General features: G+C 36.9%; 1 protein-coding gene, 1 long non-coding RNA gene and 1 pseudogene across 3 annotated transcripts; 2 read left to right on the forward strand and 1 right to left on the reverse strand.

The window, feature by feature from the left end:
• Window positions 1-5570: 5570 nt before the first annotated feature.
• Window positions 5571-7282, reverse strand: LOC101012755 (annotated as a pseudogene).
• LOC116268970 lies at window positions 7220-15325 on the forward strand. 2 transcript variants are annotated; one of them, XR_004176284.1, is made up of 4 exons: window positions 7236-7314; window positions 9198-9281; window positions 9995-10091; window positions 15131-15325. It is a non-coding gene; the product is annotated as an uncharacterized LOC116268970 (long non-coding RNA). The 2 variants fall into 2 exon arrangements; XR_004176283.1 differs by lacking the exon at window positions 9995-10091 and having other exon boundaries at window positions 7220-7314.
• LOC101009344 (olfactory receptor 9K2) lies at window positions 11732-13647 on the forward strand. The gene has a single exon (XM_021923274.1). It carries the CDS (start codon window positions 12216-12218, stop codon window positions 13155-13157), a length of 942 nt encoding a protein of 313 aa, XP_021778966.1. The 5' UTR covers window positions 11732-12215; the 3' UTR covers window positions 13158-13647.
• Window positions 15326-20839: the final 5514 nt, after the last annotated feature.

Genomic DNA, 20839 nt, shown 5'->3' on the forward strand with positions numbered 1-20839 from the left:
GAAGTCAGCTCTGGACCAAGCCAACTCAATAGACATCTACAGAACTCTCCAACCAAAATCAACAGAATATACATTCTTCTCAGTATCACATTGCATTTATTCTAAAATTGACCAGACAATTGCAAGTAAAACACTACTCAATAAATGCAAAAGAGTGGAAATTATAACAAACTGTCTCTCAGACTACAGTGCAATCAAATTAAAACTCAGGGTTAAGAAACTCACTCAAAACCACAAAACTACATGGAAACTGAACAACCTGTTCCTGAGTGACTACTGGGTAAATAATGAAATTAAGGCAGAAATAAATAAGTTCTTTAAAACCAAGAGAACAAAGACACAATGTACCAGAATCTCTGGGACACATTTAAAGCAGTGTTCAGAAGGAAATTTATAGCACTAAATGCCAGCAGGAGAAAGCAGGAAAGATCTAAAATTGAAGCCCTAACATAACAATCAAAAGAACTAGAGAAGCAAGAGCAAACAAATTCAAAAGCTAACAGAAGACAAAAAATAACTAAGATCAGAGCAGAACTGAAGGAGACAGAGACACGAAAAACCCTTAAAAAAATCAATGAATCCAGGAGATGGGGTTTTGAAAAGATTAACAAAATACATAGGCCACTAGCCAGACTAATAAAGAAGAAAAGAGAGAAGAATCAAATAGACACAATGAAAAATGATAAAGGGGATATAATCACCGATCCCACAGAAATACAAACTACCATCAGAGAATACTATACACACCTGTACGAAAATAAACTAGAAAATCTAGAAGAAATTGATAAACTCCTGAACAAATACACCCTGCCAAGACTAAATCAGGAAGAAATCAAATCCCTGAATAGAACAATAACAAGTTCTGAAATTAAGGCAGTAATTAGTAGCCTACCAACTAAAATAAGCCCAGGACCAGATGAACTCACAGCTAAATTCTTCCAGAGGTACAAAGAAGAGCTGGTACCATTCCTTCTGAAACTATTCCAAACAATAGAAAAAGAGGGACTCCTCTCTAACTGATTTTATGAGGCCAGCATCACCCCGATACCAAAACCTGGCAGAGACACAACAAAAAAAGAAAATTTCAGGCCAATATCCCTGATGAACATCGATGTGAAAATCCTCAATAAAATACTGGCAAACTGAATCCAGCAATACTTCAAAAAGCTTATCTGCCACGATCAAGTTGGCTTCATCTCTGGGATGCAAGGCTGGTTCAACATATGCAAATCAATAAATGGAATCCATCACATCAACAGAACCAGTGACAAAAACCACATGATTATCTCAACTGATGCAGAAAAGGCCTTCAACAAAATTCAACAGCACTTAATGCTAAAAACTCTCAATAAACTAGGTATTGATGGAATGTATCTCAAAATAATAAGAGCTATTTATGACAAGTGCACAGCCAATATCATACTGAATGGGCAAAAGTTGGAAGAATTCCCTTTGAAAATCAGCATGACACAAGGATGTCCTTTCTCACCACTCCTGTTCAACATAGTATTGGAAATTCTGACCAGGGCAATCGGGCAACAGAAAGAAATAAAGGGTATTCATATAGGAAGAGAGGAAGTTAAATTGTCTCTGTTTGCAGATGACATGATTGTATATTAGAAAACCCCATTGTCTCAACCCAGTATCTCCTTAATCTGGTAAGCAACTTCAGCAAAGTCTCAGGATACAGAATCAATGTGTAAAAATCACAAGCATTCCTCTACACCAATAATAGACACACAGAGAGCCAAATCATGAGTGAACTCCCATTCGCAATTGCTTCAAAGAGAATAAAATACCTAGGCATACAACTTACAAGGGATGTGAAAGACCTCTTCAAGGAGAACTACAAACTACTGCTCAAGTAAATAAGAGAAGACACAAACAAATGGAAAAACATTCCATGCTCATGGATAGGAAGAATCAGTATCGTGAAAATGACCATACTGCCTAAAGTAATTTACAGATTGAATGCTATCCCCATCAAGGTACCATTGACTTTCTTCACAGAATTAGAAAAAACTACTTTAAATTTCATATGGAACCAAAAAAGGCCCGTACAGCCAAGATAATCCTAAGCAAAAGGAACAAAGCTCATGGCATCATGCTACCTGACTTCAAACCATACTACAAGGCTACAGTAACTGAAACAGCATGGTACTGGTACCAAACAGATATATAGACCAATAGAATAGAACAGAGACCTCAGAAATAATGCCACACATGTCCTGCCATCTGATGTTTGACAAACCTGGCAAAAACAAGCAGTGGGGAAGGATTCCCTATTTAATAAATGGTGTTGGGGAAACTGGCTAGCCACATGCAGAAAACTGAAACTGGACCCCTTCCTTACATCTTGTACAAATATCAACTCAAGATGGATTAAAGACTTAAATGTCAGACCTAGAACAACAAAAAACCTAAAAGAAAACCTAGGCAACACCATTTAGGACATAGGCATGGGCAAAGACTTCATGACTAAAACAACAAAAGCAATGGCAACAAAAGCCAAAATTGACAAATGGGATCGAATTAAACTAAAGAGCTTCTGCACAGCAAAAGATCTATCATCAGAGTGAACAGACAACCTACAGAATGGGAGAAAATTTCGGTAATCTATCCATCTGACAAAGGGCATTTTTAAGTTTTAACAAAGGGCTAATACCCAGAATCTACAAATAACTTAAACAAATATACAAGAATAAAACAAACAACACCATCAAAAAGTGGATGAAGGATATGAACAGACACTTCTCAAAAGAAGACATTTATGTGGCCAACAAACATATGAAAAAAAGCTCATCATCACTTGTCATTAGAGAAATGCAAATCAAAACCACAATGAGATACCATCTCATGCCAGTTAGAATGGCGATCATTAAAAAGTCTAGAACCAACAGATGCTGGAGAGGATGTGTTGAAATAGGAATGCGTTTACACTGTTGGTGGGAGTGTAAATTAATTCAACCATTGTGGAAGATAGTATGGCGATTTCTCAAGGATCTAGAACAAGAAATACCATCTGACCCAGCAATCCAATTACTGGGTATATACTCAAAGGATTATAAATCATTCTACTATAAGGACTCATGCACATGTATGTTTATTGCCGCACTATTCACAATAGCAAAGACTTGGAACCAACCCAAATGTCCATTAATGATAGACCGGATGAAGAAAATATGGCACATATACACCAGGGAATGCTATGCAGTCATAAAAAAGGATGAGATCATGTCCTTTGCAGGGACATGGATGAAGCAGGAAACCATCATTGTCAGCAAACTAACACAGGTACAGAAAACCAAACACAGCATGTTCTCACTCATAAGTGTGAGTTGAAAAATGAGAACACAGGGAGGGGAATATCACACACCAGGGCCTGTCGGGGGTGAAGGGCTATGGGAGAGATAGCATTAGGAGAAATACTTAATATAGATGAGGGATTGATGGGTGCAGCAAACCACCATGGCATGTGTATACCTACGTAACAAACCTGCATGTTCTGCATGTGTATCCCGGAACTTAAAGTATAATAAAAAAGGTTATTGGTATTTATATACTTATAAAAAGTTTCATTAGTATATGAAATTGTTTTAATGATTAAATTATGAAATTCATGTAAAGTGCTTAGAAAAATGCTTGGCCCAAATTAAGTTTTGAATATATTTAATAAATTAGTTTGTTACTGCAGTTGTTGCAAGTTACTTCAAAACTTTTTAAAATAAGATGTATTAGTCATGGTTCTCTAGAGAGACAGGGCTAATAGGATAGATGCATATATGAAAGGGAGTTTATTAAGAAGTATTTACTCATATGATCACGAGGTGAAGTCCCACAATAGGCTGTTTGTAAACTGAGGAGTAAGGAAACCAGTCTGAGTCCTAAAATCTCAAAAGTAGGGAAGCTGACAGTGCAGCCTTCAGTCTGTGGCCAAAGGCCTGAGAGTGCTTGGCAAACTACTGGTATAGGTTCAGGAGCCAACAAGCTAAAGAACTTGGAATCCAATGTTTGAGGACAGGAAGCATCCAGCACAGGAGAAAGATGGAGGCCAGAAGACTTAGCCAGTCTAGTCCTTCCATGTTCCTCTGCCTGCTTTTATCCTAGCTTCACTTCACTGGCAGCTGAATAGATGGTGTTCACCAGATTGAGGATGGGTCTACCTCTCCTACTCCACTGACTCAACTGTTAATCTCCTTTGGCAACACCCTCACAGACACACCCAGGAACAATACTTTGCATCCTTCAATCCAATAATGTTGACACTCAATATTAACTATCACAAATGAACTATAAATGAATTCAATAAATTAAAAATGAATGAGCACTTATGCTGCATTCCAAATTATGATAAGTGTTATTGGATCTTGCAAGTAATGCATTTCATTGTGAGGAACTGAAAATTCAATTGTAAATGTAAAATGACATGCATTAAATAACCAAAGCATAAATAGATGCTATCATATGTAGGGATAACTATAATAATATTTAAAAAGAGTATGGAGAAGTGATGCCAAGTTTGGCTACCGTAGCAAGCCAATGGTAACTCTGGGGAGATATGAATGGAATCTTAAATATTGGTAGGATTTAGAACCAGATTCAAAGAGAATGTATCAGGTATAATTAAAATCAACGTGTTAAGCCTACACTGTGCAAGATGAATGGATGCAGTGAGACATCTCATCTGGTTTCATAGAGGTTACAATTTGGAGAGTAATAGAAAGCCCAATTTGCTAAATAGGAAATTGGGAAGTAACAAAATCTCTTAAGAAAGAAATGACATAATTAAAATAGTGTTTGAGAAAGATAAATGTGGAATCTTAAAAAGTAAATGCTGAGGAGAAAAAAGAAATCAGATAGGATTTAAAAAAAATAATGTTCAAGTTGAGTTGAGTAGGTACCAAATCTGGATTATCACTGTAGTAGCGGAAGTATAGAAAAAAGGGAAAACCCGGGGTTTAATTATGAAGCACTATATTAAAAATGTTATCTGCGAAAGTAGAAAACATAGTGTTACCACTTACAGAAGTTTGATAACTAACCTATATAATAAAAAAGCCTGTTAATAAATGTCACCAGTAGGCAATTGTATTAGTCTATTCTCACACTGCTATAAAGACATATCTGAGACTGGGTAATTTATAAAGAAAGAGGTTTAATTGACTCACAGTTCTGTATGGTTGGAGAGGCATCAGGAAACTTACAATCATGGTGGAAGGTAAAGGGGTAGCAAGTACCTTCTTCACAAGGCGGCAGGAGAGAGAGAGAGAGAGTGAGGGGGAAACTGCCACAGACTTTTAAACCATCAGATCTTGTGAGAAGTCACTCACTATCACAGGAACAGCATGGGGGAAACCACCCCATGATCCAATCACTCCCACCACTTCCCTCCCTTGACACACAAAGATTACAATTTGAGATGACATTTGAGTGGGGACACAGAGCTAAACCGTATCAGCAACACAGATGTGTGTGTGTGTGTGTGTGTGTGTGCGTGTGCGTGCGTGCGTGCATGTAGGCTTGTCATGTATGGCCTTTATTGTGCTGAGGTATGGTATATTTCTTCTCCACACATTTTTTGAGAGTTTTTTATTATATTATTAAAACATGTTTGATTTTGTCAAATGTTTTTTCTTCTGCATCTGTAGAGATGATCATATGGTTTATGTTCTTCATTATGTTAATATAGTATACCGTATTTATAGATTTGTGTTTGCGTGTTTGCACTGTAGGATAAATTTCACTTGATCAACTTCTATGGATTTATCTACAGAGGACATAACTTCTGGTGATGCTGTTGTACTTACCTGTTCAACAGAAGAAGCAGGGGTCCCATCGAGGAATGCAAGAAGTGGAAAGGCAGTGTACTGGACAAGCTGCTCATCTGGCTTGGATTTAGATTTTCTTCCCTCTTCCCAAACTGGCTGAACTACATTGTTCTTGTAGTTTCTAATCCTTTTTTCTCAGAGTCAACCAGGAGACCTGGGTCTATGCTAAATTGTCTTCCTGATAGCACGACTTGGAAGTCCTCTAAACTGCAATCAATACTGTTAAGATAATCCAACAACTCAACCTTTCCCAAAAGATTGATGTTATCATTCAAAATGGAATCCATCATGGTCACTGGGTCTTCTGAGGTCAGACTGGATGAGCCATTTAGTAGACAGCACTAGACATGAGAGGGTTGCTCTCATCACTGCCTGAACTTAGGGATTCGTTGGCTGGTTCACTCTGCTCTCCACTCTGAATGGCAGGTGCATACTCATCTTCATTGTCATCTTCAACGGTGACAATATCAGGGTACTGGGTACAATTGGAGGGACCATATATAACATCCTGAAGATATATATATATATATGAATGATATATGGATATGATTTAATATCCCAGTTTCTGGAATAACTGGGATATCTTCTTCATTTGCATTATCATCAGTAACATTGTAAATAATGATGTCATCTGAAATCATCTCCCTTGGCTTTAAAACTTCAGTCCTACTGTGTGGAACTTTATGATGGTAATTATCAGTTGGTTCTTTGACTATGTGCTGAAACAGATTCTTCTTTTGGGCTCCATTAGTGTTTAAAGTAGAGGCCTTTTATGTTTTAAACTCACAAGTTGGTTATTTTGAACCTGTGTAACAATAAACTGGACAATCTTTCGAATAACTTGTTGCTGTTGTGCATGCTTTGCTCGTGATTCTGACATCTCTTTTCAAAGGGACTCATTCTCACTTTTTAATTCAGAAAGCCTGTACTCAACAGTTTCCTGTTTTATTTGAACCTTCTGAGCACTACTTATAATTTTTAAAAAAAATTTTCCTGACAAATTTTTATTTTCTTCTGGTTTTGAAGATGAAACCTTCCTTTTAATGTTCTCCAACAAGTCATCCTGTCCTTGTTTGAAATAAGGATGCTGAAATTCTACAGGACCATCTCTTTCCTGCTTTACAGTTCCAGAGTCGATATGTACTGCTTTGGAAACCATACATATTCAGTTGCCTCACAAAGTTTGCCATGTTATTGTGCTTGATATATTTGGGAAGAATTTCCTTTGCAAATCGTTGCTCATCCAAGACCAGAAAACTTTGGCCATTCTGCTTCCAGGTGATGATCTTGTTAGTGTGGGTTTCCTCCACAAGCGTCCACATCTTGCTGAGGAAAGCCGGCACGTTCGAACTCTGCTTCATTGTTAACACAGCACAGGGATTCCAAACTCTACACCCAAACGCTGTGGTAGCGTCGGCGGCAGCGACCGGAATCATTTATTAAAGATTCAGTTGTTGGACCAACTGGATGTCATTGCTTTAGAAAGGTGAGTAACTGTCATCCAGGATATAACCTGTGCTCTTCGTTAGCAACAAATATATGAAGCAATTACAGGTCGAAGTACAAGGGTTCAAAATGGGAATGTCAGCCACCACTGTAAAACCTATCAACTCACTCTCAACTTTTTTTTTGCTGGATGCCTGCATGACATTTGTCCCTGCTGAATGAATATTCTTACTGCTTAACAGAGGGATAATTTTACTAGGGGAACACAACAATTGATAAAATGAGCTCTAAATTCAGTCTCTTTACTGAACACATTCATTTTGCTGAACCAACAGGTTAAAAAAAAAAAAGCTTTGTATTCTCTAGGGTAAATTATTCTTATTAGCAACAGATATTAATAGAAGGAGTATAGCAGTAACCTAGAACATTTTCCAGAAACCCTTCTAATACTTCCATGACTCATTGTAAATATTAATGAACAACCACAGCAATTAATCACAGGCAGGACCACAGGGTCTCGGATCCTTCAACGGTGAAGTTTGTGTCACCCTACCAGCAAACAACTTCAAGATATTGAGGCTGATGTTCAGACAAAAGGTAATATGGAGTGGATAAATATCAATATTGCCTTTAACTAGCTGCATATATGACGACTTTATGAGCCATCATTATTTTCTCCTCTTTCCATCCATTCCCCTTTTCTTCCTATTTTACATATATGCATGTATAGCAGTTAAAGAGTTATCAAAGACAAATTATGATTTTTTGCTGATATAGAACAGTTCTTTAAATTATTTTGAACTATATACAGTGACTGATGAGAAGTTACCAACTTAATACATAACACCTGAGTAAACAACTTTAAAGCGATTAAAATTACAATATAAACCCAACTTTAGATCCAGTTAATCATTTGGCCTTTACTTGATGGATTAGAAGGAATTTGTTGGATTTTGCCCATATCATGGTCATGCTATTCTATCTTTTCTTATCAATTACTATTGAGAAAATATAGTTAAAAAGTCACCAAGGAGAGATTTGGGTGAATGGAATTCTGAAAGTAAATATGAAATTAACTTTATGACTAGGACCCAAAATTTTCCTACAAATTGCATTATGAACCACAACATTTCCTTTCATATCTATTTCTACTTGCTTATCAAAAACTGTGCTATAATGATAAATTGAAAATGCTTTTTTTTCAGTGAAGAAATTAAAATTAAAAGATCCTTGTAGTTTTTCCTAAAGAATGTCTCATATGTACTTTAAGTCCTCTTAGGCTTTTTAAAAAAATCTAGAGTCTCTGAGGTCTTCACGGATCTTGCTTCTAGATCCTAGAGGTCTTATTAATTAATCAACTTGTTTTCTTCTCTCCCAGAGGTACTGTCTCCCAGAAGACAAAGGAAATCTCAATACTGCAATTATATGAAAAAGTTATAGCAAAACCAAAGCCCTCATGGATAACTGCTGTTGATATTTTGGCAGTATTCAGAAATGCCAAAGAGCTCAAGACCTCTACTTGCGTATCCATGGCAATCTGTCCTCTTGCCTTGAAAGCGTCCAAGCTTCTGACAATGCAGGATAGATAATATCCTATGGATTGATTTCTCAGGTTCACTTTGCATAACTATAGACTATAGTTCCTGGAATTACTTCAGTTTTGGCAGAACATGATTTGAAAAATTCACCTTGACTCTCTTATAAAAAGGACTATAAAATTTTTTAGGAAATCAACTACCAAAAAAAGGACTGTTTTTAAAATAGAGCAATGAGGCACATAAGCCACATTTATCTATAGGAAGAATCTAAAACTGTAATAATAAATGTGCATTTGTGGGGAATGATTCATTTTATTTCAAAGTAATGATTTTTCAGTACTTATAATTATGACAGTCATTAATTAACTGTGTTTATCCTTTCTAGAATTAAAACAATAAACAGAGGAAAACATTGGAACTCTGCTGCTTCATTATTAACAGAATCTGACAAGTTACTAAACAATACAAGGTAAAAGTAACTTTTAAAACATGTAAGTTTTTGAAAAATAAGTCACAAACTGACTACTTGTTCTTGGCTTCTCTGGGAAGAACTCTCTTTTCCAGTAAAAAAGGTAATCAGCAATGCATTTATTAACATTTATAATGTTATAATGTTTATAACAGTTAATGATATAAATTTATTTTAATAAATTTGTTTTTTCATTCTTCTCTGATTCTACATGCTCATTATCATTCAGCTTTTTTCTATGTAATAAATATATACTGAATTATTGTAATTCACTAGATTCAGAACATTATGTTGACAATACGCAGCAAACAAGCTGAGTTTGATGTTAAGGATATTATTTTCAAGAGAGGAAAATTAACATTTAATAATAATATTAAATTATAATGTTGGAATGAGTTTGATAGGAATAAATCTTAGAAATTAAAATAATCTGTTTTGCCTCTAGATGAGAATAAAACAAAGATAAATGATATGTATTATTTTTCAAAAAATGATTTTTCATGCTTACTTCAGTCAGCTTTCTTTCACTTCTTAAATATCTTACACCTTTCCAGACCGTAAGTGCAATCTAATGTAAGCTCTTACTACTTTTTAATTATTTACATATCTAATTTTTGATAAAATGGGTGAATATTTTATTTTCAACATTTAATACAGTCTTAAATAATGATAACATCTTATGCAACTTTTCTCTTAATAATCTTTTTTCTCAGGCAAAATATTCCATTTCTCCAAGATTTCTTTATCTCTTTAAACTTTCAAAAGATTGATTCTTCCCCTCAACTGAGAATGTTTTGTCCAAAAATGAATGTATGTATTATTAATTTTCAACCTAATAAGCATTATTTGGTATGAATAGTGGGACTGAGCACTGAAGATTATAATGAAAATAATGGCTAACATTTACTGAATACTTACTTTACCATAAATGGTGCTAAGTGATTTATGTACATATGTCATTTTCTATTCCCAAGGAAACTTTGAGGACTCTTATTTCCACTTTATATATGAGAATACAGTAGCACAGAGAGAGAGCATAAGTAACTTGTCCAAGGTCCCATTTAGAAAGTGAGTGAAGCAGAACTGGAGCCTAGATTTATTTAAACCTAAAACCTGTACTAACCACTGCAGTATTAAATAGTTTTTATGTTTTTCTCTGTTTCTGCATGATCATTATCATTCAACTTTTATCTATAATAAATATGTATTGATTAATTACCATTTACCAGACACATAATGTTATGCTAACAATATATGGAGAACAAATTGAATTTTGTCTTAAGTAAGCTATTGTCAAGTGAAAAATAATTAATATGTAATCTCAATATTAAAATATGGTGATAGTTGGTCTCTTCAATTGTCTTTGGATGAGATGTTTTGACCCAGGTTGAAGAATTAGAGATTTTATTTGGAAATATGAAATTTTAACTAAACTCTAAAGTGCAAGCAGAATTAAGGTAGGGGAACAGGAAGGGTCCTTTATTAAAAGCTGATATAGTACAGTGATTAATCATTAATGATGATTAAAAGCATGGATTCTGAAGCCAGTTTTCTTGGCTTCAAATCTTGATTCTGACTCTAGTAAGTGAATTTAAGCAGACTTCATTTCTCTGTACCTCAATTTCCTCATCTGTAAACTTGGGAATATAATAACACCCACCTCATGTTATTATTGTATGGATTAAATGAGCTACTATGAAAGCATTTAGAAAAGTGTCTGGCACATGAAAAGTGCCATGTACATATTTGTTATTATTATTGCCTAGACAGAATCATGCACAGAAGGCCCTTAGGACAAAGAAAGAGTGCTTGTATTGTTAACATATGAAGTTAAAAAATCTATTTGAGCAGTAATGAGTTAATAATGGCTACAAAAGTTGTATTCGGGGCAAACAAAAGTGTAATCAACGATGCCCCCATATGTATCCTTTGCAGTACTAATTTCTAAAGTAACTCCTTTATCTGGAGAGGAGTTCTACTGTAGATCTCTTTTTAAAGAACTGCAAGTCACATGGACACATAGAGGGGAAAAACACACTGGAACCTTTTGGAGAGTGGAGGGTGGGAGGAGGGAGAGGATCAGGAAAAATAACTAATGGGTGCTGGGCTTAATACTTCAGTGATTAAATGATCTGTACAGCAAAACCCAATGACACAAATGTACCTATGTGACAAACCTGCACTTGCACCCCTGAACTTAAAATAGAAGTTAAAACAAAGATCTCCAAGTCTTGGGATCAATAAATGAAAGGAAGTTTTCTTTATGAAAGTGCTTTGATGGCCCATCTGGGACAGAAATTTTTGAATGTGAGTACTAATAATTTGTGCTTGGTTGTGCACACCTTTTATCTTAGCGGGTACATAACTTCCATCAGAATCCAGTTTCCATGACTCGTGAAAGGTAATTGCACTTCACAAGTAGTTTTTTTTTTGTTTTTTTTTTTTTTTTAACTCAGTCACTTCCTTTATATTTGTTGGTACTCCAAATTAAGTCCCCGTTTTCCTAAACTTGACTACTAAAACCCCAAATATCTCCCAACCCAAACTACCTAATGTGCTTCCCAAAGTCATTTATTAAATTGGTTGTGCTCTCTTCCAGTCAGTGCTTCATGATGTTGAAGTTATTATGTGAATCATGAGTGGGAAATGTATAGAGAAGTGACACTTGGAAATGTGAAAGGCATTTGGGTAGAAAGGCATTGTATTAGATGCAGAGGCAAAAAACCTAACTCTACCACTTAAAGAACTAAGAAATACAACTAATCTTTGGTTTCAACAGCAATTGGTTGGCTTTAAGTCACCGTATACTTATGAGGCTAAAATTAAAATAGCTTTGTAAATCTTAATATCATAAGAGATTATTTGTAAATACTAGGATCCAAACCAAGAGTTCATTTGTATATTTTGCCCTGTGCCTCTCAACAGGTTTCTACCATGGGTGACAGGAGAGCAAGCAATCACTCAGAAATGACTGACTTCATTCTTGCAGGCTTCAGGGTCCGCCCAGAGCTCCACATTCTCCTCTTCCTGCTATTTCTGTTTGTTTATGCCATGATCCTTCTAGGGAATGTTGGGATGATGGCCATTATTATGACTGATCCTCGGCTGAACACACCAATGTATTTCTTCCTAGGCAATCTCTCCTTCATTGATCTTTTCTATTCATCTGTTATTGCACCCAAGGCTATAATCAACTTCTGGTCTGAAAGCAAGTCTATCTCCTTTGCAGGCTGTGTGGCCCAGCTCTTTCTCTTTGCCCTCTTCATTGTGACTGAGGGATTTCTCCTGGCGGCCATGGCTTATGACCGCTTTATTGCCATCTGCAACCCTCTGCTCTACTCTGTTCAAATGTCAACACGTCTCTGTACTCAGTTGGTGGCTGGTTCCTATTTCTGTGGCTGCATTAGCTCAGTCATTCAGACCAGCATGACATTTACTTTATCTTTTTGTGCTTCTCGGGCTGTTGACCACTTTTACTGTGATTCTCGCCCGCTTCAGAGACTATCTTGTTCTGATCTCTTTATCCATAGAATGATATCTTTTTCCCTGTCATGTATTATTATCTTGCCTACTATCATAGTCATTATTGTATCTTATATGTATATTGTGTCCACAGTTCTAAAGATACACTCTACTGAGGGACGTAAGAAGGCCTTCTCCACCTGCAGCTCTCACCTGGGAGTTGTGAGTGTGCTGTATGGTGCTGTCTTTTTTATGTATCTCACTCCTGACAGATTTCCTGAGCTGAGTAAAGTGGCATCCTTATGTTACTCCCTAGTCACTCCCATGTTGAATCCTTTGATTTATTCTCTGAGGAACAAAGATGTCCAAGAGGCTCTAAAAAAACTTCTAGAGAAGAAAAATATTAGTCTTTGATTATTTCTCTTGCACTGATTGTATTGTGTCTATTTATTTAATATACCTGTGGTCATTAATAAAAGTTACTCTCCTGAATGTCATAAAAATACTTTTAGTAGATTTTTTCATGTGATGTACTCTTTCCATATTTTACTTTTTACCCCCCAAGACATCATTAATTCTGAAAATCTTGGATATTGGAGCTATCCTGGACATGAGGGAAGTATTTTTATGATAAACCCTCTTACTGGTCTTCAACATTTTATTTCACAGAATTTATATCTATTGATTCTTGTGGCATAATGTAGAACAATATTTTTTATTTTATTATAGTGCTTCAGCAAAATTTTGTCTGGTGTTTGTCTTTGGGATTGCCCATCCCTCCTACACACAATCATGGGTAGTTGACAAAGATGCCCAGATTATTTTTAAATAAAATATGTCTTTAATTTTGTAGCTAGTTTCATTAGCATGCTAAATGTGTATTAAGTTTTCACCTTGATCAAATATTTTATGTGAGCTACGTAGAAAGGAAGTGCTAATAATAAGACACAAACTCTAAGTAATCTTTATACATTAATTTGGAAAACTTTATGCTTCATTATTGTGGAGTGCTCTAAGGTACTGCTAGGTGCTGGGTCCCAGTGCAAAGAACTAAAATAGGAAATAGAGATCTTCAAACATTTTGAGCAATCATTCCCTCGATTTTGATTTTCATGATTTTTTCTTGTGTTAATAATTGCTAAGGAATAATTAATAAAGGTATAGAATCAGGGAAGTCATCAAAACAGATTATGATCCAAAATATACTTATTGATGCCTTTTCATATAGGTGTATATTTGATTAACTTTATTGAATATCTGTATAATATGTTCTGGCCTTATGGTGGGCTCAGGGATAAATAACCTCATTCTTTTGGAAGTTTAAAAGTTAGTGCAATATTCAAATCCTTGGGCATAAAACCAAAATCCAGACATTTTGCCAAAGGTACTCAAAGAGATCACAAAGTGGGGTGCCCTAAAGAAGGTGGTTGGTAATCAGAGAAACCCTTCTTGGGCTACATGAAACGTTGATCAAAGGGGGATTAGATTGAAGTCAGGAAACCTGCTACAGTGGTTTATAATATTGATGTGGGTTTATTTTTTTATTTTTTTATTATTTATTTATTTATTTATTTATTTATTTTTTTGAGACGGAGTCTTGCTCTGTCGCCCAGGCTGGAGTGCAGTGGCGCAATCTCGGCTCACTGCAAGCTCCGCCTCCCGGGTTCACGCCATTCTCCTGCCTCAGCCTCCCGAGTAGCTGGGACTACAGGCGCCCGCCACTGCGCCCGGCTCATTTTTTCTATTTTTAGTAGAGACGGGGTTTCACCATGGTCTCGATCTCCTGACCTTGTGATCCGCCCGCCTCGGCCTCCCAAAGTGCTGGGATTACAGGCGTGAGCCACCGCGCCCGGCATTGATGTGGGTTTAAAGGTATGCCGATATTAGTGAACAAAAGCAGATTTTTAAAACTGCAGGTAAATGAAGAGAATGTACAAAAGAAAGTATGTCACCCCATTTTTGAAATTGAGTGTGTGTGTGGTCATGGTACAAACAGATAAAAAGTATAGGAGCTCTCAGAAAACCTGAAATAAAGGGGGAAGTTTCTTGCCTTGATGAACATGTATAAAAAACCTACAGTGAACATTATATTAAATGACAGGAAACTAGAAGGTTTCTTGCTATTATCAGGAAAAATGCAAAGATGCCTTCTGTCACCACGTCTTTTCAATATTTTAATGAACGTGCTAGCTAATGCAACAAGAAAAGAAAAGGAAATGAAAGTGTTATGAACTGAATGGTATTCCCTCAAAATTCATGCAGTGAAGCCCTAAACCCTAGTACTTCAGAATATGACTTTAATTAGTGATAGGGTCTTCAAAGATTTAATTGAGTTAAAATAAGGCTTTAGGATAAGTCCTAATTCAATATCATTTGTGTCCCTATAGAAAGAGGAGATTAGGGCACACAGAGGGACATGAGGGATGCATGTGCACAGAACATCAACCATGTGAAGAATCAACAAGAGGGCAGCCATCTGCAAGCTGAGGAAAGAGGGCTCAGAGAAAACCAACTCTGCTAAAACCTTGATCTTGGACTTCTAGCCTCCATCACTAAGAAAATTAATTTATGTTGTTTAAGAAGCCAGTCTGTGGTGTTTTATTATGTGATCTCCAGCAAATTCATACGAATAGATCTATAAATTAGAAAAGAAGAGAAAACATTCCTTGTTTGTAGATAATATGATTATCTATGTAGAAAATTAAAAATAATAAAAAACCACCCTTCTGAAACTAATAAGTGGTTATACCAAAGTTGCTGAATATAAGGTTAATATACAAATGCCAATTTCTTTTCTACATACCAGCAATGAATATTTGGATTTTAAAATTAAGAACAGAATTCTGTAGGCGACATAAGCAAGAAGGCAGTATAGGAATTTCTAGCCCTGTCCCTCACAGAACACTAATTTAACAATGAACGAAAATACCTTTATGAGAATTCCAGAATGCACTTAAGAAGTTGCAGTACCCCCAGGCAACTTCAAAGCCAAGGAAAGCTACAATGACATGGGTAAGAAGAGAAATTTCACTTTGTCCACATCAGCTACTCTACCAAGCTAGCACAGCTCTGCACTAGGACAGCACCCTGCATCATGACTTCTCCCTTGGGAACAAAGATAACAGTGGAGAATCCAAGCCAGAATCCAATATTCTAGCTTTTCAGAGGGCTGCAGGAAGGACTAATTTCTGTCATTCTCCACTAAGAGCACTGATGGAACTAGCATAGTTTTAATGCCTGGGGGCTTCTGAGAACAAAGGAGAGTGAGTATATGCGGTGGGAGTGGAGGTGATTTGCTGTAGCTAGCATGGTTAGGCAGAATCAGAAAAAGCCACATAACTTGAGCCTTCTACCTCAGAGGCAAGGAGAGTGGCAGAGTGTACATCTGGTTGTAGGCTTTTTGGAAGGCTGCTTTAAGGAATGGAATCAGTTTTGCCTGACTAAGGATGCTGATGAGGAGCAGCATACTTTGGATACCTGGTGACCACTAAAATCAAGGCAAGACAGTACTAGAGAAAAAGAAACTAGTAATTGGTTCTAAGAAACTGCATGAACAGGTTCAGAGAAGTCACATTTTCCCCCAAAAGTTTTCACATATCCCTGGAATTTCTAGCAGGGCTGATTAGGGAGGGTCTCTTATACAAAGCCAGTTTGTAAAGGCTGGTAGAGGTGGCTGTTTTTTCAAATGTGTGGGTTCCAGCATAAAGTTATGAGACACATGACACATATGAGACATATGAGACACATGAAGAAAGCGATAAGCAAAGAAACAAGGCTCAAAATAGGAACAAAATAAATCTTCAGTGACAATTCTAAAGATTTAGAGATATATAAAGAATTGGAGATATATAAATTATCTGAAAAGAGTTCAAAATAGCTATCATAAAAATGCTCCATGACTAAAGAAAACTATGCATGAACAAAATGAGAATATTAACAAAAGATATAAAATATAAAAAGGACCAAAAAAAAATTTTAGAGCTGAAGAATACAATACTTGAACTAAAATTTACTAGAGTTTTACAGGCGACTTTACAGAGTAGAAGAAAATCAACAACTTGAAGAAAGGCCATGTGAAATTATTCAGTAAGAGTAACAGCAACAAACAATAATAAACAGTAAAGAAAACCTAAAACACATCATCAAGTGAAAGAATATATAAATTATTAAGATTCTAGAAGGAAAAAAGAGAAGAAGCAAAAAGCTTATTTAAAGAAATAGTGGTGGAAAACTGCCCAATTCTGGGGAGGGAAATGAACATCTAGGTACAAGAATCCCAATGGACTCCAAGTAGGATGATCCCAAAGAAATCCACACAGATAAATATTATAATTAAATTTTCAAAAGTTGAGGTCAAAGAGAATCTTGAGAGCAGCAAAAGAAAAGCAACTAATCACTTAACAGGAAATCTTCATAAAACTGTCAGTGTATTTCTCAGCCAAAACCTTGCAGACTAGAAGAAAATAAGATGATACAATTCAAAGTATTGGAAGAAAAAAGCACCAATTAAGAATACCATACCTGGCAAAATATTTTTGAAAAATGAAGAATTAAAAACTTTATCAGACTAACAAAAGTGAGAGAGTTCATCATCAACACATCTGCCTTTAAAAATACTGAAGTTCTTCAAATTGAAATGAAAGTACATTAAACCGCAGCATGAAAGCATATGGAAGTATAAACCTTGCTAGTAAAGGTAAATATGTAGAAAACACATCATAACACTTTGATATTGTAATGGCGATGCACAAATAATTTTTATTCTGGTATAAAAGTTAAAAGACAAGAGTATAAAAATATGTTAATGGATACACAATATTAAAAAATGTAAGTCATGATGTCCGTAACATAAGGTGTGTGTGTGGGAGGGAAGAGTGAAAAGTGTGGAGTACAATAAACATAATCTAGCATATAAACAGAACCAAAGACAAGAACCACATGATTATCTCAATAGATGCAGAAAAGGCTTTTGACAAAATTCAACAGCCCTTCATTCTAAAAACGCCCAATAAATTCGGTATTGATGGACCATACCTCGAAATAATAAGAGCTATTTATGACAAACCCACAGCCAATATCATCCTGAATGGGCAAAAACTGGAAAAATTCCCTTTGAAAACTGGCACAAGACAGGGATGCCCTCTCTCACCACTCCTATTCAACATAGTGTTGGAAGTTCTGGCTAGGGCAATCAGGCAAGAGAAAGAAATCAAGGGTATTCAGTTAGGAAAAGAAGTCAAATTGTCCCTGTTTGCAGATGACATGATTGTATATTTAGAAAACCCCATTGTCTCAGCCCAAAATCTCCTTAAGCTGATAAGCAACTTCAGCAAAGTCTCAGGATACAAAATTAATGTGCAAAAATCACAAGCATTCTTATACACCAGTAACAGACAAACAGAGAGCCAAATCAGGAATGAACTTCCATTCACAATTGCTTCAAAGAGAATAAAATACCTAGGAATCCAACTTACAAGGGATGTAAAGGACCTCTTCAAGGAGAACTACAAACCACTGCTCAGTGAAATAAAAGAGGACACAAACAAATGGAAGAACATACCATGCTCATGGATAGGAAGAATCAATATCGTGAAAACGGCCATACTGCCCAAGGTTATTTATACATTCAATGCCATCCCTATCAAGCTACCAATGAGTTTCTTCACAGAATTGGAAAAAACTGCTTTAAAGTTCATATGGAACCAAAAAAGAGCCCGCATCTCCAAGACAATCCTAAGTCAAAAGAACAAAGCTAGAGGCATCACGCTACCTGACTTCAAACTATACTACAAGGCTACAGTAACCAAAACAGCATGGTACTGGTACCAAAACAGAGATATAGACCAATGGAACAGAACAGAGTCCTCAGAAATAATACCACACATCCACAGCCATCTGATCTTTGACAAACCTGAGAAAAACAAGAAATGGGGAAAGGATTCCCTATTTAATAAATGGTGCTGGGAAAATTGGCTAGCCATAAGTAGAAAGCTGAAACTGGATCCTTTCCTTACTCCTTATACGAAAATTAATTCAAGATGGATTAGAGACTTAAATGTTAGACCTAATACCATAAAAATCCTAGAGGAAAACCTAGGTAGTACCATTCAGGACATAGGCATGGGCAAAGACTTCATGTCTAAAACACCAAAAGCAACGGCAGCAAAAGCCAAAATTGACAAATGGGATCTCATTAAACTAAAGAGCTTCTGCACAGCAAAAGAAACTACCATCAGAGTGAACAGGCAACCTACAGAATGGGAAAAAATTTTTGCAATCTACTCATCTGACAAAGGGCTAATATCCAGAACCTACAAAGAACTCAAACAAATTTATAAGAAAAAAACAAACAACCCCATCAAAAAGTGGGCAAAGGATATGAACAGACATTTCTCAAAAGAAGACATTCATACAGCCAACAGACACATGAAAAAATGCTCATCATCACTGGCCATCAGAGAAATGCAAATCAAAACCACAATGAGATACCATCTCACACCAGTTAGAATGGCGATCATTAAAAAGATCATTAAAAAGGTGCTGGAGAGGATGTGGAGAAATAGGAACACTTTTACACTGTTGGTGGGATTGTAAACTAGTTCAACCATTATGGAAAACAGTATGGCGATTCCTCAAGGATCTAGAACTAGATGTACCATATGACCCAGCCATCCCATTACTGGGTATATACCCAAAGGATTATAAATCATGCTGCTATAAAGACACATGCACATGTATGTTTATTGCGGCACTATTCACAATAGCAAAGACTTGGAATCAACCCAAATGTCCATCAGTGACAGACTGGATTAAGAAAATGTGGCACATATACACCATGGAATACTATGCAGCCATAAAAAAGGATGAGTTCGTGTCCTTTGCAGGGACATGGATGCAGCTGGAAACCATCATTCTTAGCAAACTATCACAAGAACAGAAAACCAAACACTGCATGTTCTCACTCATAGGTGGGAACTGAACAATGAGATCGCATGGACTCGGGAAGGGGGACATCACACACTGGGGCCTATCATGGGGAGGGGGGAGCGGGGAGGGATTGCATTGGGAGTTATACCTGATGTAAATGACGAGTTGATGGGTGCTGACGAGTTGATGGGTGCAGCACAGCAACATGGCACAAGTATACATATGTAACAAACCTGCACGTTAGGCACATGTACCCTGGAACTTAAAGTATAATAATAATTAATTAATTAATTAATTAATTTAAAAAAAGAAAAGTGTGGAGTATTTGTATATGATTGAAATTAAGTGGTTATCAGCTAAAAATAGATTGTTATAATTGTAAGATATCTTATGTAAACCCATCCCCCCCACGCCTGCCACTGGTAGCTATGCCTGCAGGCAAAGGCTGCTAGAACTTTAAGCCTAGTGATCCCACTTCTGTGTGAACACAGGTGGTGGGTACAGCTTCCCGCTGTCCTGTGAAGCACCTGGATGGCATCGTGGGTGACCCACTCACTCCTGCCACTGGTAGCCAGGCGGGCAACACGTGCTAGAGTTTCCAGCCCAGTGATCCCTCTTCTACCTGAACTCAGCCAGCAAGTTCAGCCTCCCACTGTCCTGGGAAACACCCAGACAGCCAGACACGTGACCCCACCCACCTTTTCTGCTGGTAGCCAGACAGGCAATACAAGCTAAATCTTCCAGCCCAGCAGTCCTGCTTCTATGTGAACTCAGCCAGAGGGTGCAGCCCCCTGTTGTCTTGGGAAGCACTCAGATGGCAGGGCGGGTGACACCTGCTGCTGGCAATGCCTGCTAGACTCCACACACCCCTGCCTCTTGTAGCCAGGCAAGACATGTCTGCTATAGCTTTTAGCCCAGCAGTTACACTTCTGCTTGAATTTACCAAGGGGTGCAGCCTCCTATTGCCTTGGAAACACCTGGATGGCAGGGCAGGCAATTCCACCCACTCCTTTTTCTCATAATCAGATGCACCATGCTTGCTAGAGCTTCCAGCCCAGTGGTCTTGCTTCTGCCTAAACTCTGTGGGCAGGCACAACCCTGTGTTCCCCTGGAAAGCACTTGGACAGTGAATTAGGGCTGACCTGGCAAGGATGTGGCCTGCCTGCTAA

Source organism: Papio anubis, chromosome 9 (genome assembly GCF_008728515.1).
Source record: "Papio anubis isolate 15944 chromosome 9, Panubis1.0, whole genome shotgun sequence".
Taxonomy (NCBI): Eukaryota; Metazoa; Chordata; class Mammalia; order Primates; family Cercopithecidae; genus Papio; species Papio anubis.

Coding starts and splice junctions, on each gene's coding strand:
- LOC101009344 (XM_021923274.1), top strand. CDS start 12,216: ATGGGTGACAGGAGAGCAAGCAATCACTCAGAAATGACTGACTTCATT.